At 47.9% G+C, this 24138-nt stretch overlaps 1 protein-coding gene across 1 annotated transcript in view; it reads right to left on the reverse strand.

Annotated features, from left to right (window-relative positions):
* Nucleotides 1-569: 569 nt before the first annotated feature.
* The window catches only part of pitrm1 (pitrilysin metallopeptidase 1), a 25440-nt gene continuing 1871 nt past the window's right edge, over nt 570-24138 (reverse strand). Inside the window, exons 5-27 of the mRNA XM_084458466.1 lie at nt 23971-24085; nt 23779-23875; nt 23513-23673; nt 20571-20697; nt 20114-20202; nt 19825-19953; nt 19079-19192; nt 18731-18827; nt 12574-12708; nt 11867-12005; nt 11145-11261; nt 10088-10217; nt 9713-9833; nt 8779-8855; nt 8482-8647; nt 8200-8300; nt 2932-3052; nt 2689-2745; nt 2460-2572; nt 2166-2291; nt 1815-1960; nt 1173-1275; nt 570-1022 (exon numbers count right to left, since the gene is read on the reverse strand). Coding sequence (XP_084314592.1) covers nt 929-1022; nt 1173-1275; nt 1815-1960; nt 2166-2291; nt 2460-2572; nt 2689-2745; nt 2932-3052; nt 8200-8300; nt 8482-8647; nt 8779-8855; nt 9713-9833; nt 10088-10217; nt 11145-11261; nt 11867-12005; nt 12574-12708; nt 18731-18827; nt 19079-19192; nt 19825-19953; nt 20114-20202; nt 20571-20697; nt 23513-23673; nt 23779-23875; nt 23971-24085 — 2675 coding nt within the window. The 3' untranslated portion in view covers nt 570-928. The remainder of the gene's footprint in view (nt 1023-1172; nt 1276-1814; nt 1961-2165; nt 2292-2459; nt 2573-2688; nt 2746-2931; nt 3053-8199; nt 8301-8481; nt 8648-8778; nt 8856-9712; nt 9834-10087; nt 10218-11144; nt 11262-11866; nt 12006-12573; nt 12709-18730; nt 18828-19078; nt 19193-19824; nt 19954-20113; nt 20203-20570; nt 20698-23512; nt 23674-23778; nt 23876-23970; nt 24086-24138) is intronic.

Below are 24138 nucleotides of genomic sequence, written 5' to 3' on the forward strand. Positions count from 1 at the left end.
ACGGCTTGCTAGTGCACGGTTTATTTTCTTATCTCCGTCACGGTCAGAAGGGTGGTCTAGCTGTGTGTCTCTGGTCACCTGTGGTCAACAGGAAGTGTTGTGTTGTCACTGGGTTCCTCACCGTTTCTGTCAAACCGGGGCTTACGTGTGGCGTTCACAAGCAGAACCTTTTAGTTTGGCTGTGTTGTGTTTGTTAATGACGTGTTTGTGGACCTCATCATGCACTATAACCTTGTTTTAATGTGTGGACTGTGCGGTCTGAGTTCTCCCACAGTATTAAAGAATATTTATTGGGATCGTCGTTCGGAATGCTGTGTTTAATGATTCGGTTAATGGGATATATTTTTCATTAGTAAATGAGGAGTAAATGAGTGTTAGTGTAAGTAAATTAGTAACAATTATTCCTATATATAAACAAAATTTTAATATGAAGTTACGTGAGATTTTGTGCAGCACAAGGAAAATCCTACAGAATCATCATGCAAAACCAGGATGTACACAACTCATTGTTGTATTCAAACATGATAATTTAATTGGCATATTTTTTGTATACATTATACAGGTAAGTGCTCTATGGAAACGCAGAGTTTCTGCTTTAGCAGAAGCCATCTTTGTACCTGTTTGCGCACATTCTTTCAAAATTCAGAATCTTTATAAATTCTGTGATGGTCCAATTCTGAAGCCTGTGGTAAAACTAGATCGTTATGTTTGTAAGTAATGAATATCAAGATGAGGTTAGAAATAATATTAACAGAACATCCATTCCATGTTGTGCGCATACAGTTGCAAGGCTTAAAAAAGACACTTTCTGAATAATAATTGAATTCAGAATCATACTTCGACACTGTAATGACAGTTCAGTTAGTCAGGACTAGTGAAGACACATTGATGTTCACAATCTATGACACAGTTTGTTGAGAACACAAAATTATTTTACAATCCAGGATGGGTCTTTCTGGATGGTGTCATTCTCAGGTCCCAAAATGGCGACTCCACATGTGCTCTGTCCAACACCGAGGTATCTGAGTCAAAAACAAAATTCACAACATCAATATCCATACGCTGCATATTAGGTATTCTGCCCATTCAGAACAACATCTTACATTTCCCTTCACAGTAGCAGATGCAGAAAGACAACAAAAGCCCATCACTAGCCCAGCTCAGTCCAATACCTTCCGGCAACATCCACCAGGCTTTCGTCTGTGACAGCGAAGAGTCTCTCCCTGTGGCCCTGCTTCAGCTCATCTGTGATGCCGCTCAGGAAACGAGACATACCTGCAACGCAATGACAAACATGTGACATGACCAGGTTATAATCTCTACAGTCTCATATTGATGCTCGCATTACGAAGGTTGTGGGTTCCATTCCCGCTGAGTCTGTTCATTCACAAAACATGACAAATGCATGTTGACGGCAAAAATAGCTCTGGATTTCAAGAAATTCAAAGTAAAGCCCCTTGACAGACATGCATACAGTATTAGTGGACATCACATCAACTTAAAACTTTATAACTCGAGCAAGACACTAAAATAACTGACATTACTTAGTGGCTGGCATTTGAGAAGGGCAACATTAAAGGTGCGGTAGGTGATTTGGCTCAGAAGCACTTTTTGTCCTATTTTTTGCAAATCTCTTTACATCCTGACAGTAATCAAAAAATAAAATGCCTTGACGCTAAAATTAATAAGACCCGTAATCCGTGGAAGTCGCAGGACTATTATAAGTCGGTCCAATCATCTCGAGGTACCACCTCGACGTGGCGGTTAGGCAGGCCTGGTAAGGGGGGGGGGGGGCGTGTCCCGGCGGGGCTAACCTTTGTCCGAGGGGGCGACGGGGGAGTCCACCGCCGAGAAGACGGACAGCTTGGCCTCGTCGATGTCCTGCTGGGTGAACGTGCCCTCCCTGGCCCAGTCCACGCCCCTCCGGAACGCTGACAGGGTCTGCAGAGAGTTGGGGTCCCTGCAGGGAGACACGGGTTCAACAAGCAACGGGTTAGACTGTACGACAGCGTCTTTAAGCTAATGTAAAGAATCCACCTAAAAAATAGCCTTTGCTGCAAAAACAAAACACTAGCCTCGCTGAAGCCTATCCAATGCCAAGCTACCTTGGTAGTACACATAATACGCTATATCAGTGACTCACTTTTAGCAGCGTTCACACACACCTGTAAGAGTAGAAGGAGAACAGGCCGCCTCCTCCCATCCTGGCTCCTCCCCCGTAGGCTCCTCCCTTCTCCCTGATCTCCCCGTGGAGGAACTTGGCCGTCATCATCCTCGCCAGGATGCACAGACTGAGGACAGGAAACAGGAAGACGGAGCTGGTGAGCGCGAGTACGGTTGGAGTGTACGGTACATACAGTGTGTTCTGTGGAGTTACGCCATCGATATGAACCCCGTCAGCTGCGGGAGAGAGAGAGAGAGAGAGAGAGAGAGGGGAGGAGGGAGGTCACGTCCGTCACCTGGCGTAGTCCTGGTGGGCGAAGGGCACGGTGCGGACGCACTCGCTGATGAAGCTGACGGGGAACGGCAGCTGGAAGAAGGTCTTCATCTGGCAGGGCTGGAACGCCGGCTCCTGTGGATTTTTTTTTTGGGGGGCGGGGTGGTTGACAAAAATGAATGTTATTTCATGTTCATTTAAATGTTATTGAACGTTGGGAGGTTTGGTCGGCAGGTTTCGGTGGCGCTCACAGTGATGAGTTTCCTACTGGGACCGGACCCGGGGGAAGACAGCGGGTCCAGTGGTCTCTGGTAGGATTTAAAGAGAAAAATGAAATGGGTAAGATTATCCTCCAACATCACGATATTCTGTATGTACATGAAACAGCCACATGGCCATGGTCACACCCCCTCTCCCTACATATGCTAATTCACCACGTGTTCATTGGTTGTTTGATTGCAGGGCTAAACGTAATGCCGGTACGGTAGTTGTACCTCTGTGATATCAGGCCTGACTGATTTGAGCTCCTTGCTGTTGACGCTGACGTTCCCCACGAAGTCGTCCAGCTGGCGAGCGGCGTCGGACAGCTTCTGAGGAGCGGCGTTCACAGCGCACCTGTCCAAAGACACGAGCGCACTACAGTATTATACACGAGCGCATTACAGTATTATACACTAGCGCACTACAGTATTATACACTAGCGCACTACAGTATTATACACTAGCGCACTACAGTATTATATACTAGCGCACTACAGTATTATATACTAGCACACTACAGTATTATATACTAGCGCATTACAGTATTATACACTAGCGCACTACAGTATTATACACTAGCGCACTACAGTATTATACACTAGCGCACTACAGTATTATATACTAGCGCACTACAGTATTATATACTAGCACACTACAGTATTATATACTAGCGCACTACAGTATTATACACTAGGGTACTACAGTATTATACACTAGCGCACTACAGTATTATACACTAGCGCACTACAGTAATATACACTAGCGCACTACAGTATTATACACTAGCGCACTACAGTATTATACACTAGCGCACTACAGTATTATACACTAGCACACTACAGTATTATATACTAGCATACTACAGTATTATACACTAGCGTACTACAGTATTATACACTAGTAGACTACAGTATTATACACTAGCACACTACAGTATTATACACTAGCATACTACAGTATTATATACTAGCATACTACAGTATTATACACTAGCGTACTACAGTATTATACACTATCACCCCCATGCTGCACGGGGCGTCCAGCTCAGTTGATGTGTCCACACTGTGAGTGAAAGCCCTCACAAGAGGGAGGGTCGGGGGGGGGGTTGAGTGCCTTAGAGAAAAGAGCCAAGTACTGAAATACAGGACTGTCTCTTTTTGCCATCAAAACTACCCCCATAATGTGGACTAGCTGTAGCCCCGCCTGTACCCGCTTCATATGAATGTGTAGACTAGTCCTACCCCCCTCATATTAATGTGTAGTAGACTAGCCCTACCCCCCTCATATTAATGTGTAGACTAGCCCTACCCACCTCATATTAATGTGTAGACTAGTCCTACCCACCTCATATTAATGTGTAGACTAGCCCTACCCACCTCATATTAATGTGCAGACTAGCCCTACCCCCCTCATATTAATGTGTAGTAGACTAGTCCTACCCCCCTCATATTAATGTGTAGTAGACTAGCCCTACCCCCCTCATATTAATGTGTAGACTAGTCCTACCCCCCTCATATGAATGTGTAGTAGACTAGCCCTACCCCCCTCATATTAATGTGTAGTAGACTAGTCCTACCCCCCTCATATTAATGTGTAGACTAGCCCTACCCCCCTCATATTCATGTGTAGTAGACTAGCCCTACCCCCCTCATATTAATGTGTAGACTAGCCCTACCCCCCTCATATTAATGTGTAGACTAGTCCTACCCCCCTCATATTAATGTGTAGTAGACTAGCCCTACCCCCTCATATTAATGTGTAGACTAGTCCTACCCCCCTCATATTAATGTGTAGACTAGCCCTACCCCCCTCATATTGTGTAGACTAGTCCTACCCCCCTCATATTAATGTGTAGTAGACTAGCCCTACCCCCCTCATATTAATGTGTAGTAGACTAGCCCTACCCCCCTCATATTAATGTGTAGACTAGCCCTACCCCCCTCATATTAATGTGTAGTAGACTAGCCCTACCCCCCTCATATTAATGTGTAGTAGACTAGCCCTACCCCCCTCATATTCATGTGTAGTAGACTAGCCCTACCCACCTCATATGAATGTGTAGACTAGCCCTACCCCCCTCATATTAATGTGTAGTAGACTAGCCCTACCCCCCTCATATTAATGTGTAGTAGACTAGCCCTACCCCCCTCATATGAATGTGTAGACTAGTCCTACCCCCCTCATATTAATGTGTAGACTAGTCCTACCCCCCTCATATGAATGTGTAGACTAGCCCTACCCCCCTCATATTAATGTGTAGACTAGTCCTACCCCCCTCATATGAATGTGTAGACTAGTCCTACCCCCCTCATATGAATGTGTAGACTAGTCCTACCCACCTCATATGAATGTGTAGACTAGCCCTACCCCCCTCATATTAATGTGTAGTAGACTAGCCCTACCCCCCTCATATTAATGTGTAGTAGACTAGCCCTACCCCCCTCATATTAATGTGTAGACTAGCCCTACCCCCCTCATATTCATGTGTAGTAGACTAGCCCTACCCCCCTCATATTAATGTGTAGTAGACTAGCCCTACCCCCCTCATATTAATGTGTAGACTAGCCCTACCCCCCTCATATTAATGTGTAGACTAGTCCTACCCCCCTCATATTAATGTGTAGACTAGCCCTACCCCCCTCATATTCATGTGTAGTAGACTAGCCCTACCCCCCTCATATTAATGTGTAGTAGACTAGCCCTACCCCCCTCATATTAATGTGTAGACTAGCCCTACCCCCCTCATATTAATGTGTAGACTAGCCCTACCCCCCTCATATTCATGTGTAGACTAGCCCTACCCCCCTCATATTAATGTGTAGACTAGCCCTACCCCCCTCATATTCATGTGTAGACTAGCCCTACCCCCCTCATATTAATGTGTAGTAGACTAGTCCTACCCCCCTCATATTAATGTGTAGTAGACTAGCCCTACCCACCTCATATTAATGTGTAGTAGACTAGTCCTACCCCCCTCATATTAATGTGTAGACTAGCCCTACCCCCCTCATATTAATGTGTAGACTAGCCCTACCCCCCTCATATTAATGTGTAGACTAGCCCTACCCACCTCATATTAATGTGTAGTAGACTAGCCCTACCCCCCTCATATTAATGTGTAGACTAGCCCTACCCCCCTCATATTAATGTGTAGACTAGCCCTACCCCCCTCATATTAATGTGTAGTAGACTAGTCCTACCCCCCTCATATTAATGTGTAGTAGACTAGCCCTACCCCCCTCATATTAATGTGTAGTAGACTAGTCCTACCCCCCTCATATTAATGTGTAGTAGACTAGCCCTACCCCCCTCATATTAATGTGTAGACTAGTCCTACCCACCTCATATTCATGTGTAGACTAGCCCTACCCCCCTCATATTAATGTGTAGACTAGCCCTACCCCCCTCATATTAATGTGTAGACTAGCCCTACCCCCCTCATATTAATGTGTAGACTAGCCCTACCCCCCTCATATTAATGTGTAGACTAGCCCTACCCCCCTCATATTAATGTGTAGACTAGCCCTACCCCCCTCATATTAATGTGTAGTAGACTAGCCCTACCCCCCTCATATTAATGTGTAGTAGACTAGTCCTACCCCCCTCATATTAATGTGTAGTAGACTAGTCCTACCCCCCTCATATTAATGTGTAGTAGACTAGCCCTACCCCCCTCATATTAATGTGTAGTAGACTAGTCCTACCCCCCTCATATTAATGTGTAGTAGACTAGCCCTACCCCCCTCATATTAATGTGTAGTAGACTAGTCCTACCCCCCTCATATTAATGTGTAGTAGACTAGTCCTACCCCCCTCATATTAATGTGTAGTAGACTAGCCCTACCCCCCTCATATTAATGTGTAGACTAGCCCTACCCCCCTCATATTAATGTGTAGACTAGCCCTACCCCCCTCATATTAATGTGTAGACTAGCCCTACCCCCCTCATATTAATGTGTAGTAGACTAGCCCTACCCCCCTCATATTAATGTGTAGTAGACTAGTCCTACCCCCCTCATATTAATGTGTAGTAGACTAGTCCTACCCCCCTCATATGAATGTGTAGTAGACTAGTCCTACCCCCCTCATATGAATGTGTAGACTAGCCCTACCCCCCTCATATTAATGTGTAGTAGACTAGCCCTACCCACCTCATATTAATGTGTAGTAGACTAGCCCTACCCCCCTCATATTAATGTGTAGTAGACTAGCCCTACCCCCCTCATATTAATGTGTAGTAGACTAGCCCTACCCACCTCATATTAATGTGTAGTAGACTAGCCCTACCCCCCTCATATTAATGTGTAGTAGACTAGCCCTACCCCCTCATATGAATGTGTAGTACTGTAGACTAGCCCTACCCCCTCATAGTAATGTGTAGTAGACTAGCCCTACCCCCTCATATGAATGTGTAGACTAGCCCTACCCCCCTCATATGAATGTGTAGACTAGCCCTACCCCCCTCATATGAATGTGTAGACTAGCCCTACCCCCCTCATATTAATGTGTAGTAGACTAGCCCTACCCCCCTCATATTAATGTGTAGTAGACTAGCCCTACCCCCCTCATATTAATGTGTAGTAGACTAGCCCTACCCCCCTCATATTAATGTGTAGTAGACTAGTCCTACCCACCTCATATTAATGTGTAGTACTGTAGACTAGCCCTACCCCCCTCATATTTATATGTAGTACTGTAGACTAGCCCTACTCCCTCATAATAATGTGTAGTAGACTAGCCCTACACACCTCATATGAATGTGTAGTAGACTAGCCCTACCCCCCTCATATTAATGTGTAGTAGACTAGCCCTACCCCCCTCATATTAATGTGTCGTAGACTAGCCCTACCCCCCTCATATGAATGTGTAGTAGACTAGCCCTACCCCCCTCATATGAATGTGTAGACTAGTCCTACCCCCCTCATATTAATGTGTAGTAGACTAGCCCTACCCCCCTCATATTAATGTGTCGTAGACTAGCCCTACCCCCCTCATATGAATGTGTAGTACTGTAGACTAGCCCTACCCCCTCATATTAATGTGTAGTAGACTAGCCCTACCCCCCTCATATTAATGTGTAGTAGACTAGCCCTACCCCCCTCATATTAATGTGTAGTAGACTAGCCCTACACACCTCATATTAATGTGTAGTAGACTAGCCCTACACACCTCATATTAATGTGTAGTAGACTAGCCCTACCCCCCTCATATGAATGTGTAGTACTGTAGACTAGCCCTACCCCCTCATATTAATGTGTAGACTAGCCCTACCCCCCTCATATGAATGTGTAGTAGACTAGCCCTACCCCCCTCATATGAATGTGTAGTACTGTAGACTAGCCCTACCCCCCTCATATTAATGTGTAGACTAGCCCTACCTACCTCATATTAATGTGTAGTAGACTAGCCCTACCCCCCTCATATTAATGTGTAGACTAGCCCTACCCCCCTCATATGAATGTGTAGTGCTCTATCTGAAGCCCTGCTACCGGCCCTACCCACCTCATATTGTGTGGGTTGAGCAGGTGTCTCTTGATCCTCTGAAGTGTTCGTAGGACCGGTGTGAGGCTGGGCATCTCAGCCATCCTCTTCATGAACTTCACCTGATATCAACGACACAAACAGCACGTCACCAGGTGCTCATCAGCGCTCCCCCAGATTAGGCCTAGTCTGGAATTAATTAAGCATTTCTACTGATAATCTTCACTAAACAGGTGTTTGGGACCTGGGACCAGGCTGTGTGCCGAGAGGAAACGTCTACTGATGGTTAGGGGCGTGGCCTACCTGCTCCATCCCCCCGAACATCTCCTGGAGATCTCCCGTGGGGGAGAGGGTGCGCGCCGCCCTGGTCATGGCGTACATGTGACCCGAGTACGAGATCCCATTGGCCAGCTCCTGCGCCGACATCATCACCAGCACCCGGAGGCGCTCCTCGTCGTCAAAACGGGGGCTGAGGAAGAGAGGCGGAGATCGGTGACCGGTCGCGGACGCCGGGCGTCGCGTTCTCAAACAACTGGACCGAAAACGGTACGGAGAACATCTGATGGAAGTCACGCTTTTGGTCCCAAGGTTAAAGCGCACCTGTTGAAGATGTCGCTCCAGAGGTGGAACATGTCGGGCAGGTTCCTCTCCAGACAGGACGAGCTGAGGAGGACTCCCTGACAACAGGAGAGACACGAGGCATTTACAGTTATCATCCGTATTTCCATAACCAATGAGTCATTTCGCAATCTATAACAGGTCCACTGTCCATTGTGAAGAACATGAGGAGGGACAATTCCCCACAATGAACATATAGTATAGTATAAATATTTATTGGGCAGACGTTTGTATTTAAATAAATATAAATACTATACCATTTATTCTGTGAGTGCCGGTTCTCTGCTCTGATCTACTATCCAAACTACAGGACTCCCTGAAGCTGGAGCAGCTTGTCTCTCTGGAGAGGTTCAAGGCTATAACACAAGGTGTCCATGTGGGACCAGGCTGTGTGCCGCGGGAAACGTCTACTGATGGTTAGGGGCGTGGCCTACCTGCTCCATCCCCCCGAACATCTCCTGGAGATCTCCCGTGGGGGAGAGAGTGCGCGCCGCCCTGGTCATGGCGTACATGTGACCCGAGTACGAGATCCCATTGGCCAACAGAAAATCAAGTAGGAGGTCATAAGGTCCAGAATAAAAACAAGATACAAGAAACATGTATCTTGTTTTTATTCTGGACCCTATGACTTCCTACTTGATTTTCTGTTGTTTTATCGTATCATGTTCCTATTTTGGGTGTGTTTTTATTGTAATCAGGGTGGCATTGAAATCGCTCTCAATTGTTTTCCCTGAATGAATTCAGTTCAATTCTGGTTTCAATTCAGTTGAATTCAATCCCTCCTAACGAGCAGCCGATACTACTCTCAAATCTAGGAGACATTTGCATATTCATGCTTCACCAGTTCCCACACAGAGGCTTGAGAATGTGGGCCGGAGCATTTGGTCCGGTTCTGGTTCTGGCGCGGGGGACGGACCTGCTCATATGTGTCCAGGTGGGCGGTGTCGGGGACAACCAGGGGGGACACGGACATGCCCCCCGTCTTCAGCTCCATCTGCTGGGACTGCTGCCTGTAGTCCAGCGCCCCGCAGCCTAGCCTGGAGCACGCGCACACACACACACGCACACGCACACACACACACGCACGCACACACGCACACACACGCACACGCACACACACTTTTATTATATACACTCCCTAGCCTCAGCCTGAAAAATTATGCCTGCACACAGTGTAGCCTATGTACCCACCAACTCACACACATGTGGGCGGGCGGGCGGGCGGGCACGCTCGCTCGCTCGCTCACTCGCTCACTCACTCACTCACTCACTCACTCACTCACTCACTCACTTGGTGATGACGTTGCAGAAGAGGGGCACGTATATCCTGAGGTCTTGGGGCAGTGTGTTGAGGCTACACACGGCTCTGAAGTACACCATGCCGTTGGTGGGCTGCTCACAGTACTGCACTGGAACCCCCCCTACACAGAGAGAACCACACCACAGAACCACACCACAGAGAGAACCACACAACAGAACCACACCACAGAGAGAACCACATCAGAGAGAACCACACCAGAGAGAACCACACCAGAGAGAACCACACCAGAGAGAGAACCACACCACAGAGAGAACCACACCACAGAGAGAACCACACCACAGAGAGAACCACACCACAGAGAACCACACCACAGAGAGAACCACACCACAGAGAGAACCACACCACAGAGAGAACCACACCAGAGAGAGAACCACACCAGAGAGAGAACCACACCAGAGAGAACCACACCAGAGAGAGAACCACACCAGAGAGAACCACACCACAGAGAGAACCACACCAGAGAGAACCACACCAGAGAGAGAACCACAACACAGAGAGAACCACAACACAGAGAGAACCACACCAGAGAGAGAACCACACCAGAGAGAACCACACCACAGAGAGAACCACACCAGAGAGAGAACCACACCACAGAGAGAACCACCACAGAGAGAACCACCACAGAGAGAACCACACCACAGAGAGAACCACACCAGAGAGAACCACCACAGAGAGACACAACATGAGTTATGGAATGAACACCTGACCACCTTCATCTCCCTCTATAGAAGTGGTAATCAAACACAAATCACACAAAGGTCCACTCCCCCCCCCCCCAATAATCCTAAAGTCAGTTTTTTAAGAAAACAATTATAATACAGATCACCATTTCCCCATCAACCCCCCAGCCGGTTCACACACCCACCCAACAAAGGTGAGTCAAACCATTTCCCCCGTCTCCTCTCCTATCCTCTCCTGTCTCCTTCCTCTCCTCCTGCCTTATCTCCTGTGTCCTCTTCTTCTATCCGATTTCACCCTGTTGATTTTTCTGCTTCGCTGCATGTTAGTATCTGGTCAGTGTGTGTACCTGCTGAGCCCATCTCCACCGGCGTGACGGCGATCGTCGGCTCGATGTCCGACACTTTGAGAGCGGGGAGGCAGGAGGCGTCCTGCGTCTGGCTCTGCACCGACAGCAGCTCCAAACCTGGAACACAAACAGCAAGAAAGGTTTTTAGTAGAAGGGATACGTCACAAAATATGTCAATACTTCATAGAAGATGCAAGACCAGACAAGTAACCGTGTCCCGGACCCCAAACTATGCCCTTTTTTTGGACTGAAACCCAATGATTTTTTTGAGTGTGACGAATCAGGATTTGCGACGGTGATTGGCTGCGTCCCCGGGGTCTTGAGTGCACACCGACGTGGGCGCTGGCTCGCCTCACCAGCTTCAGGCCTGGTCGCCAGCTCAGATCTGACAACCAGATGACCCTGAAGGTCCCACGGTCAAAACTTGTCACAAAGTGACATTCTCAGTGATGGCACCTGGGCTATGGAACAAGCTTCCTCTGAACATCAAGTCCGCCACCACCCTGGACTCTTTTAGAGCGCAGCTTAAAACTCACCTCTTTGTCGCAGATGATCTCTAATTCATGTCCTTGTCTTGTGTCTTAAATGTAGTTTCATTTTGTGTCTCTGCAGTCCTTTGTTTTTGTTTGTCTCTTTTTGTACCCGGGCTGCGCCCCGGGCTGATGTAACAGTTGGTTGGGGGGCGCATTATAAATAAAAATAACATAACATAACTCACACACCTTTCCTGTAGATCTCCTCCTTCTGCTCCTCGGACAGCGCCTGGACCTTCCGCTGCAGCTTCTCCTCCTCGGCGGAGGCCTGCTTCTCCAGGTACGACTCGTCGGGGCTCATGGACAGGGTCAGCCGGTGGGTGTTGTTCTGCGGAGGGAGAACACAATCCGCCAACGTGACGCCCCATCCTGTGCGGCGACCGAACATTCGGCACAGTAACACTGCCCCCCAATAGTCGACTTAACGTTAGTCGACGAGAAGAGTCCTAGTCGAGCAAGTTTTCATTCGTCGCTTAGTTGCAGAAAGAAAACTCTAAATCCTCAAAAATAATAAAATGTTGTTCAGTCTCCTTGCTGTGTTGCCGGATGCCGACACATTGAGGATTATCTACCGCTTTGCTGAGGCGGCTGCTGCCGCTCGTCCGTGTGTTTGGTAAGGTTATATTAATAATAATCATCATAAATAATAAAGGAACGACTAGTCGACTAGTCGCTTGAAATGAGGACTTCTAGTCGAGCAGGAAAATCTTTAGTTGGGGGCAGGCCTACAGCACACGAACCCACTCCTATCCTCTTAACATTCGTATGATACGAGAACCTCTGTTTCTCGGTTCTTGACGAGCTAAGCTCGTAGTGAAGATGTACACAGGCGCCCGTCCGACTCGTTGTAGCAGACACGGCGTTTCCCTGACGTGTTCCGCTCTCTCCTCCCTCACCTTGAAGTAGTGCACGGCTTTGTCCTGGAGGAAGCCTGGGTCGTCCCTCAGGGCCTGTCTGAACCTGGCCACGCTGTCGCTGATCTGCAGCAGCTCCACGGGGTCGCCGTCGTGGTTCCAGCAGGAGGCGATGTACTGAGGGACAGGGAACGGGCAGAGGGAGATGAATGAAGATGTGTTACAGGACATGGAGATGAATGAAGATGTGCTGCAGGACATGGAGATGAATGAAGATGTATTACAGGACATGGAGATGAATGAAGATGTATTACAGGACATGGAGATGAATGAAGATGTATTACAGGACATGGAGATGAATGAAGATGTATTACAGGACAGGGAGATGAATGAAGATGTATTACAGGACATGGAGATGAATGAAGATGTATTACAGGACAGGGAGATGAATCAAGATGTATTACAGGACATGGAGATGAATGAAGATGTATTACAGGACATGGAGATGAAAGAAGATGTATTACAGGACATGGAGATGAATGAAGATGTATTACAGGACATGGAGATGAATGAAGATGTATTACAGGACAGGGAGATGAATGAAGATGTATTACAGGACAGGGAGATGAATGAAGATGTATTACAGGACATGGAGATGAATGAAGATGTATTACAGGACATGGAGATGAATGAAGATGTGCTGCAGGACATGGAGATGAATGAAGATGTATTACAGGACATGGAGATGAATGAAGATGTATCGCAGGACATGGAGATGAATGAAGATGTATTACAGGACAGGGAGATGAATGAAGATGTATTACAGGACATGGAGATGAATGAAGATGTATTACAGGACAGGGAGATGAATGAAGATGTATTACAGGACAGGGAGATGAATGAAGATGTGCTGCAGGACAGGGAGATGAATGAAGATGTATTACAGGACATGGAGATGAATGAAGATGTATTACAGGACATGGAGATGAATGAAGATGTATTACAGGACATGGAGATGAATGAAGATGTATTACAGGACATGGAGATGAATGAAGATGTGCTGCAGGACATGGAGATGAATGAAGATGTATTACAGGACAGGGAGATGAATGAAGATGTATTACAGGACATGGAGATGAATCAAGATGTATTACAGGACATGGAGATGAATGAAGATGTATTACAGGACATGGAGATGAAAGAAGATGTATTACAGGACATGGAGATGAATGAAGATGTGCTACAGGACATGGAGATGAATGAAGATGTGCTGCAGGACATGGAGATGAATGAAGATGTATTACAGGACATGGAGATGAATGAAGATGTATCGCAGGACATGGAGATGAATGAAGATGTATTACAGGACAGGGAGATGAATGAAGATGTATTACAGGACAGGGAGATGAATGAAGATGTGCTGCAGGACAGGGAGATGAATCAAGATGTATTACAGGACATGGAGATGAATGAAGATGTATTACAGGACATGGAGATGAATGAAGATGTATTACAGGATATGGAGATGAATGAAGATGTATTACAGGACATGGAGATGAATGAAGATGTATTACAGGACATGGAGATGAATGAAGATGTATTACAGGACATGGAGATGAATGAAGATGTGCTGCAGGACATGGAGATGAATGAAGATGTATTACAGGACATGGAGATGAATGAAGATGTATTACAGGACAGGGAGATGAATGAAGATGTATTACAGGACAGGGAGATGAATGAAGATGTGCTGCAGGACAGGGAGATGAATGAAGATGTGCTGCAGGACAGGGAGATGAATGAAGATGTATTACAGGACAGGGAGATGAATGAAGATGTATTACAGGACATGGAGATGAATGAAGATGTATTACAGGACATGGAGATGAATGAAGATGTGCTGCAGGACATGGAGATGAATGAAGATGTATTACAGGACATGGAGATGAATGAAGATGTATTACAGGACATGGAGATGAATGAAGATGTATTACAGGACATGGAGATGAATGAAGATGTATTACAGGACATGGAGATGAAAGAAGATGTATTACAGGACATGGAGATGAATGAAGATGTATTACAGGACAGGGAGATGAATGAAGATGTATTACAGGACATGGAGATGAATGAAGATGTATTACAGGACATGGAGATGAATGAAGATGTATTACAGGACAGGTAGATGAATGAAGATGTATTACAGGACATGGAGATGAATGAAGATGTGCTGCAGGACATGGAGATGAATGAAGATGTATTACAGGACATGGAGATGAATCAAGATGTATTACAGGACATGGAGATGAAAGAAGATGTATTACAGGACATGGAGATGAATGAAGATGTATTACAGGACATGGAGATGAATGAAGATGTATTACAGGACATGGAGATGAATGAAGATGTATTACAGGACATGGAGATGAATGAAGATGTGCTGCAGGGCATGGAGATGAATGAAGATGTATTACAGGACAGGGAGATGAATGAAGATGTATTACAGGACATGGAGATGAATGAAGATGTATTACAGGACAGGGAGATGAATGAAGATGTGCTGCAGGACATGGAGATGAATGAATATGTATTACAGGACAGGGAGATGAATGAAGATGTATTACAGGACATGGAGATGAATGAAGATGTATTACAGGACATGGAGATGAATGAAGATGTATTACAGGACATGGAGATGAATGAAGATGTATTACAGGACATGGAGATGAATGAAGATGTATTACAGGACAGGGAGATGAATGAAGATGTGCTGCAGGACATGGAGATGAATGAAGATGTATTACAGGACAGGGAGATGAATGAAGATGTATTACAGGACAGGGAGATGAATGAAGATGTATTACAGGACAGGGAGATGAATGAAGATGTATTACAGGACATGGAGATGAATGAAGATGTATTACAGGACAGGGAGATGAATGAAGATGTATTACAGGACATGGAGATGAATGAAGATGTATTACAGGACAGGGAGATGAATGAAGATGTGCTGCAGGACAGGGAGATGAATCAAGATGTATTACAGGACATGGAGATGAATGAAGATGTATTACAGGACATGGAGATGAAAGAAGATGTATTACAGGACATGGAGATGAATGAAGATGTATTACAGGACATGGAGATGAAAGAAGATGTATTACAGGACATGGAGATGAATGAAGATGTATTACAGGACATGGAGATGAATGAAGATGTATTACAGGACATGGAGATGAAAGAAGATGTATTACAGGACATGGAGATGAATGAAGATGTATTACAGGACAGGGAGATGAATGAAGATGTATTACAGGACATGGAGATGAATGAAGATGTATTACAGGACATGGAGATGAAAGAAGATGTATTACAGGACATGGAGATGAATGAAGATGTATTACAGGACATGGAGATGAATGAAGATGTGCTGCAGGACATGGAGATGAATGAAGATGTATTACAGGACATGGAGATGAATGAAGATGTATTACAGGACATGGAGATGAATGAAGATGTATTACAGGACATGGAGATGAATGAAGATGTGCTGCAGGACATGGAGATGAATGAAGATGTGTTACAGGACATGGAGATGAATGAAGATGTATTACAGGACATGGAGATGAATGAAGATGTATTACAGGACATGGAGATGAATGAAGATGTGCTGCAGGACATGGAGATGAATGAAGATGTATTACAGGACATGGAGATGAATGAAGATGTGCTGCAGGACATGGAGATGAATGAAGATGTGCTACAGGACAGGGAGATGAATGAAGATGTGCTGCAGGACAGGGAGATGAATGAAGATGTATTACAGGACAGGGAGATGAATGAAGATGTATTACAGGACATGGAGATGAATGAAGATGTATTACAGGACATGGAGATGAATGAAGATGTGCTGCAGGACATGGAGATGAATGAAGATGTATTACAGGACATGGAGATGAATGAAGATGTGCTGCAGGACATGGAGATGAATGAAGATGTGCTGCAGGACATGGAGATGAATGAAGATGTATTACAGGACAGGGAGATGAATGAAGATGTATTACAGGACATGGAGATGAATGAAGATGTATTACAGGACATGGAGATGAATGAAGATGTGCTGCAGGACATGGAGATGAATGAAGATGTATTACAGGACAGGGAGATGAATGAAGATGTATTACAGAACATGGAGATGAATGAAGATGTATTACAGGACATGGAGATGAATGAAGATGTATCACAGGACATGGAGATGAATGAAGATGTATTACAGGACATGGAGATGAATGAAGATGTATTACAGGACATGGAGATGAATGAAGATGTATTACAGGACATGGAGATGAATGAAGATGTGCTGCAGGACATGGAGATGAATGAAGATGTATTACAGGACATGGAGATGAAAGAAGATGTATTACAGGACATGGAGATGAATGAAGATGTATTACAGGACATGGAGATGAATGAAGATGTATTACAGGACATGGAGATGAATGAAGATGTATTACAGGACAGGGAGATGAATGAAGATGTATTACAGGACATGGAGATGAATGAAGATGTGCTACAGGACAGGGAGATGAATGAAGATGTATTACAGGACAGGTAGATGAATGAAGATGTATTACAGGACATGGAGATGAATGAAGATGTATTACAGGACATGGAGGTGAATGAAGATGTACTGCAGGACAGGGAGATGAATGAAGATGTATTGCGGGACATGGAGATGAATGAAGATGTACTACAGGACATGGAGATGAATCAAGATGTATTACAGGACAGGGAGATGAATGAAGATGTATTACAGGACATGGAGATGAATGAAGATGTATTGCAGGACAGGGAGATGAATGAAGATGTATTACAGGACATGGAGATGAATGAAGATGTATTACAGGACAGGGAGATGAATGAAGATGTATTACAGGACAGGGAGATGAATGAAGATGTGCTGCAGGACATGGAGATGAATGAAGATGTATTACAGGACATGGAGATGAATGAAGATGTGCTGCAGGACATGGAACTGCAGAGGGAGACATGAAGCCACCGCTGGGCTTGTCACCGTCCTGATCTAGCGAGCTCACTTTCAGCTTCTCTACACAAATCAGTCTGGACTCCCCCCCCCCATCTCGAACGATTTCAGTGGGCGGGAGTATTTGCCTTGATAGACTAACTCCTTCAGCCAATCAGCGTAACAAACCCTTTGCCAAATCCAGTCCCTGATTGGCCCAGTCAAAACATAAATCTGAGATATCGTTGAAGATAGGGTCCAGACTGATCTGCAGAGGGAAACTCTGCGAGTGAACTTGCGAGATCAGTAAGGCTAGGCTAGTCATTGATAGCACTAAGACTACAGACTGTATTGTGTGTACAGTATGACTCTGGAATCAAACCAAGGTCATATCATCGGCCATTTCAGATACAGTATGTCAGCTCTGCTTGACTGAGCTTGTCTGAGATTGGTCCAAAAAGTGCAAAGCCCGCCCACCAGGCACACTAGGATGGGCTCAACAAAAAGTTTTTTTTTTTTGAAAGGATACATTACAGTTATTATATTAACAATGTATTGTGCCGAAATACAACATACACAAGAGTCAAGTTGTACACAAGAGCTTCTCCCCACACAATCACAGAGGATATGTTTACGTAGTTGACTATGTTTACTGAATGCACATTCCAACTCCTCTCTGCTTGGAGGGGGGCCAAGGATTTCCTCATGGTCCTGAAAACAGCGTGAGGAAGGACAGAGACTGTGGCCTGGTACGTTACGTTACATTACAGCCATTTATCAGACGCTTTCATCCAAAGCGACTAACAATAATTGCATTTAACATAGGAATTCAGTGTACAGTACTGCTACTCGCCAGAACTCACAAGTGCATCTCCTTTCTAAACAAGTGACTAAGAGCATAATCTAGTGCCGAAGGCAAAGTGCAAGAGTAGCAAACTAAAAATATAACAGGAGCTTAAGAGGGAGGATCCTGGTAGTACTTCTTGATGAGGGGAGTTTTGAGCCTGCGTCGAAAGATGGGCAGTGACTCTGCTGTCCTGACGTCAGTGGGCAGTTCGTTCCACCACTGCGCGGCCAGGACAGAGGAGACCGCGTTATTCAACCCCGGGGGCCTCAGTCGCCCCGAGGAAGCAGGTACTGGTGCTGACCAGGGAGAGAGATGGTGGTTTTACTGACCGAAGCCAGGGACAGGCCGAAGCTGGTGGACTGGTGTTTCATCTGGATCTCTATCTTGTGAAGCAGAGCCTCGATCCTCTCCTCCTCGAAGCCCTTCCTGCAGCGTTTCAGAAAGACGAGTTATTCAGTGACTAATAAGTACAGTACCAGAGAAAGATGATGACAGTATTGTTGTGAAATCCTCCCTCTTTCGAGTGCATTGTACATCATACTTGATTTATTATGTTCGTGAGGCAAGACGTGACCCAGAAACTCCTCAAGTATACAGTAATGGTACTGTATATACATCCTATAGACACGAACTTGACCGTGAGAGTCACGCGGAATGTCCGCGCGGCGCGTACTCACGCGATGACGTCATCGATGGTCTGGCTGATGATCTGCTTGACTCTCTCGACGTCGTCCTCGGCCATCCCCTGCAGGCCGATGCTGAACGACGCCTCTTTGGTGCTCCCGTCGTACCTAACAACAACAAACAACAACACACTTTTATTCGTCATACAGTGGATTTTGCACAGCACGCAGTGATGAGGCACACACACACACACAGTGACAGAAGTGTCCACTGATTCAATTTTTTCTCCGCTCTTCACCCATCCCGTCGTCCTTCCCCCAAGGGCAGCTGGGAGCAGACAGTAGGCAGCGTGCGGGGGACGCGCCCGGGGGACAACCAAGCGCTCCTGTCCGTCTTCACCAGGGACGGACAGCGTTAGCGATCTGTTGTTCTGCTTTTTTCATATTGGGTTCTTTATGGGGGAGAACATGTAAACTCTGCACAGAAAAGCCCGAAGACCTTCTTGCTGTGAGGTGACGGTGCTAGGTACTGCGCCACCGTTCCGCACGTGAGCGATTTTGGGGGTTCAGTGTCTTGCTCAAGGAAGCTGGGATCGAACCGGGGACCTTGTGATCCCCAGCCGTCCACTCTACCTCCTGAGCTACGCGCCCCAAGAGAACCTAGAGAACGCCCGTGGTTGTTTTAACCAGACAAGACTACTCAACGGGTTCCACCGAAACTCAAAATGGCCGCCAAATGCTAACCTGAGACGAAGTCTGACTTGCAGAGATGGGACGGACTGCGTCCTTAAAACACGTACCCCACAACCGAGGAGAAGTCTGTTCCTATCTTGGGTTCGATGAGGGCTTTGTAGAAAGGGGAGTTGGGGCCGGAAATCATCAGGGAGGACAGCAGACTCAGAGTGAAGGCTTCAAACGTATCTGTGATGCTGGAGAGAGAGACGCAAAAAATGACAACACACAACGACAAAACGTCCTCTCGTCTCACAGCTGACCGACGCAGTCTGACGACGTGACGGACATCTTCTCTAGAGAGAGACAGGATACAGGAAAGCAGAGGTCTGTTTTCAGCGCCATGGCGTGACTCACTCTCCCAGCAGGTAGCTCACACACAGCGTGTTCTGCTTGGCGGGGTCGGGCGCCATGGCGTCGGAGCTGCACGTCACATGGTCCTCTCTCTGCGGACGCGAGCACAGAGAAGCACGTCACAGATCCAGACAGGCTGACTGAGAAAAGCAAAAGACTTAAATGTCTTAACCCCAATAGTAAAATATTCTGCTCTTTAATACTGTGTGTGACAGCTGGAACCATTACATTACATTATAATACATTGTGTTATACTATATAAACTCTGAATATAAAATATGCATACATAAGCAATGTGATATTAGCACATATATGCATATATCTACTAATATATGCATATATATTATTATTATTATTATTATAATACTTTATGCATATATTAATATGATACACATATGAATATAAACCCATAAACAAGCATGTTAAATACTGCATTTCCCCGCTGGTTGGTCAGACTGACCGGGCTGTCCCAGTGCGTCTGGCTGGGCACGGCGGTGTTGGGCTGGGTCCTCTGGAACCTGGACAGAGCCTCCTCCTGGATCTGCTGCAGGTGCTGCTCCAGCGCCAGGTCTCCGTAGGTGAAGAACCTGGGTGGGAGGACGAGGAGACACACCCTGTTACCGTCAGGGTCTCGACGCTGTCACCACCAGGTCTCAACCCTGTCACCATCCGGGTCTTAACCCTGTTACCATCCAGGTCTCAACCCTGTCACCGTCCAGGTCTCGACCCTGTCACCACCAGGTCTCAACCCTGTCACCGTCCTGGTCTCGACCCTGTCACCGTCCAGGTCTCAACCCTGTCACCACCCAGGTCTCAACCCTGTCACCGTCCTGGTCTCGACCCTGTCACCGTCCAGGTATCAACCCTGTCACCTCCCGGGTCTCAACCCTGTCACCACCCAGGTCTCAACCCTGTCACCGTCCTGGTCTCGACCCTGTCACCGTCCAGGTCTCAACCCTGTCACCACCCAGGTCTCAACCCTGTCACCGTCCTGGTCTCGACCCTGTCACCGTCCAGGTATCAACCCTGTCACCTCCCGGGTCTCAACCCTGTCACCACCCAGGTCTCAACCCTGTCACCGTCCAGGTCTCAACCCTGTCACCGTCCAGGTCTCAACCCTGTCACCGTCCTGGTCTCGACCCTGTCACCGTCCAGGTTTCAACCCTGTCACCTCCCGGGTCTCAACCCTGTCACCACCCAGGTCTCAACCCTGTCACCGTCCTGGTCTCGACCCTGTCACCGTCCAGGTTTCAACCCTGTCACCGTCCTGGTCTCAACCCTGTCACCGTCCAGGGCTCAACCCTGTCACCGTCCTGGTCTCAACCCTGTCACCGTCCTGGTCTCAACCCCGTCACCGTACAGGTATCAACCCTGTCACCACCAGGTCTCAACCCTGTCACCGTCCGTGTCTCAACCCCGTCACCGTCCTGGTCTCAACCCTGTCACCGTCCAGGTCTCGACCCTGTCACCGTCCAGGTATCAACCCTGTCACCGTCCGGGTCTCAACCCTGTCACCGTCCTGGTCTCAACCCTGTCACCGTCCTGGTCTCAACCCTGTCACCATCCATGTATCAACCCTGTCACCACCAGGTCTCAACCCTGTCACCACCAGGTCTCAACCCTGTCACCGTCCGGGTCTCAACCCTGTCACCTCCCGGGTCTCAACCCTGTCACCTCCCGGGTCTCAACCCTGTCACCACCCAGGTCTCAACCCTGTCACCACCAGGTCTCAACCCTGTCACCATCCAGGTATCAACCCTGTCACCACCAGGTCTCAACCCTGTCACCATCCAGGTCTCGACCCTGTCACCATCCAGGTATCAACCCTGTCACCACCAGGTCTCAACCCTGTCACCACCAGGTCTCAACCCTGTCACCGTCCGGGTCTCAACCCTGTCACCGTCCAGGTCTCAACCCTGTCACCGTCCTGGTCTCAACCCTGTCACCGTCCAGGTCTCAACCCTGTCACCGTCCTGGTCTCGACCCTGTCACCGTCCTGGTCTCAACCCTGTCACCACCACCCAGGTCTCAACCCTGTCACCGTCCAGGTCTCAACCCTGTCACCGTCCTGGTCTCGACCCTGTCACCCTCCAGGTCTCAACCCTGTCACCACAGTCCAGGTCTCAACCCTGTCACCTCCCGGGTCTCAACCCCGTCACCGTACAGGTATCAACCCTGTCACCACAGTCCAGGTCTCAACCCTGTCACCACCAGGTCTCAACCCTGTCACCGTCCAGGTCTCAACCCTGTCACCACCAGGTCTCAACCCTGTCACCGTCCAGGTCTCAACCCTGTCACCGTCCAGGTCTCAACCCTGTCACCGTCCAGGTATCAACCCTGTCACCACCGGGTCTCAACCCTGTCACCCTCCAGGTCTCAACCCTGTCACCGTCCAGGTCTCAACCCTGTCACCGTCCAGGTCTCAACCCTGTCACCACCCAGGTCTCAACCCTGTCACCGTCCTGGTCTCGACCCTGTCACCCTCCAGGTCTCAACCCTGTCACCACCGTCCAGGTCTCAACCCTGTTACCACCAGGTCTCAACCCTGTCACCGTCCGGGTCTCAACCCTGTCACCACCAGGGTATCAACCCTGTCACCGTCCGGGTCTCAACCCTGTCACCGTCCAGGTCTCAACCCTGTCACCACCCGGGTCTCAACCCTGTCACCGTCCGGGTCTCAACCCTGTCACCTCCCGGGTCTCAACCCTGTCACCGTCCAGGTCTCAACCCTGTTACTGTCCAGGTCTCAACCCTGTCACTACCCAGGTCTCAACCCTGTCACCACCAGGTCTCAACCCTGTCACCTCCCGGGTCTCAACCCTGTCACCTCCCGGGTCTCAACCCTGTCACCTCCCGGGTCTCAACCCTTTCACTGTCCAGGTCTCAACCCTGTTACTGTCCAGGTCTCAACCCTGTCACCGTCCAGGTCTCGACCCTGTCACCGTCCAGGTCTCAACCCTGTCACCACCAGGTCTCAACCCTGTCACCGTCCGGGTCTCAACCCTGTCACCGTCCAGGTCTCAACCCTGTCACCACCAGGTCTCAACCCTGTCACGGTCCAGGTCTCAACCCTGTCACCACCGGGTCTCAACCCTGTCACCACCAGGTCTCAACCCTGTCACCACCGGGTCTCAACCCCGTCACCGTCCATGTATCAACCCTGTCACCACCAGGTCTCAACCCTGTCACCACCCAGGTATCAACCCTGTCACCACCAGGTCTCAACCCTGTCATCACTGTCACCTGTCACCGTCCGGGTCCCAACACTCACAACAAGCCATCTTTATAGTAAATGGACTGCACTTATGTAGAGCTTTTATCCAAAGCGCTTTAAAATGGCCTCTCATTCACCCATTCACACACACATTCACACACCAATGGCGGCAAGGTGCTACAGGGTACCGTGCGTTGCTGGGGTGGTAGTGCGTGGCGTGGAACTCTCTGAGCTGCTGCCAGGACAGGTCAGGGATGTCCAGGGGTTCGCCGCCGGACACCACGGAGTAGGTGTGCTCCGGGTACAGCTTGTTCTGCAGGCGCTGCGCGTACACACGCTCGTTGTCGGACTGAAGACACACAATTCACACGGGAGACGGGGGGGTTTCAACACGGCAGCCTCCCAAACAGCGCCCGAACAGAACGATCACTATTTTGGACCGAAAAATACTCACGAAAGCCCCCTTCATCTCGTTGAAGACCACGCCTTTGAAGACCAGACGCGCGTTGGGGTCCGCGGGGTCCTCGTTCTCCAGCCTCCATCCCTCCTGCCTGGAACAGACACACGTGACGTTGAGGAACGTTCAGCATGAGTCCGATCGGTCATGAGACAGGATGTCGTCTCGACAGCCGAGCGCCGCGCTTACCAGAAATCGAGTTCTCGCAGACAAGGGAAAAACACCGCGTCCAAGTAGACCGAGAGAAGGTTCTGGAAGTCTTTTGCGTTTTGTGTGGAGAATGGATACATGGTGTAGTCGCTGGCTGTGAACGAAGACCACCGGGATGAAATGCAGAGGGGATTCAATCAAGAGGAC

The sequence above is a fragment of the Borostomias antarcticus genome, assembly GCF_949987555.1.
Source record: "Borostomias antarcticus genome assembly, chromosome: 24".
Lineage (NCBI taxonomy): Eukaryota > Metazoa > Chordata > Actinopteri > Stomiiformes > Stomiidae > Borostomias > Borostomias antarcticus.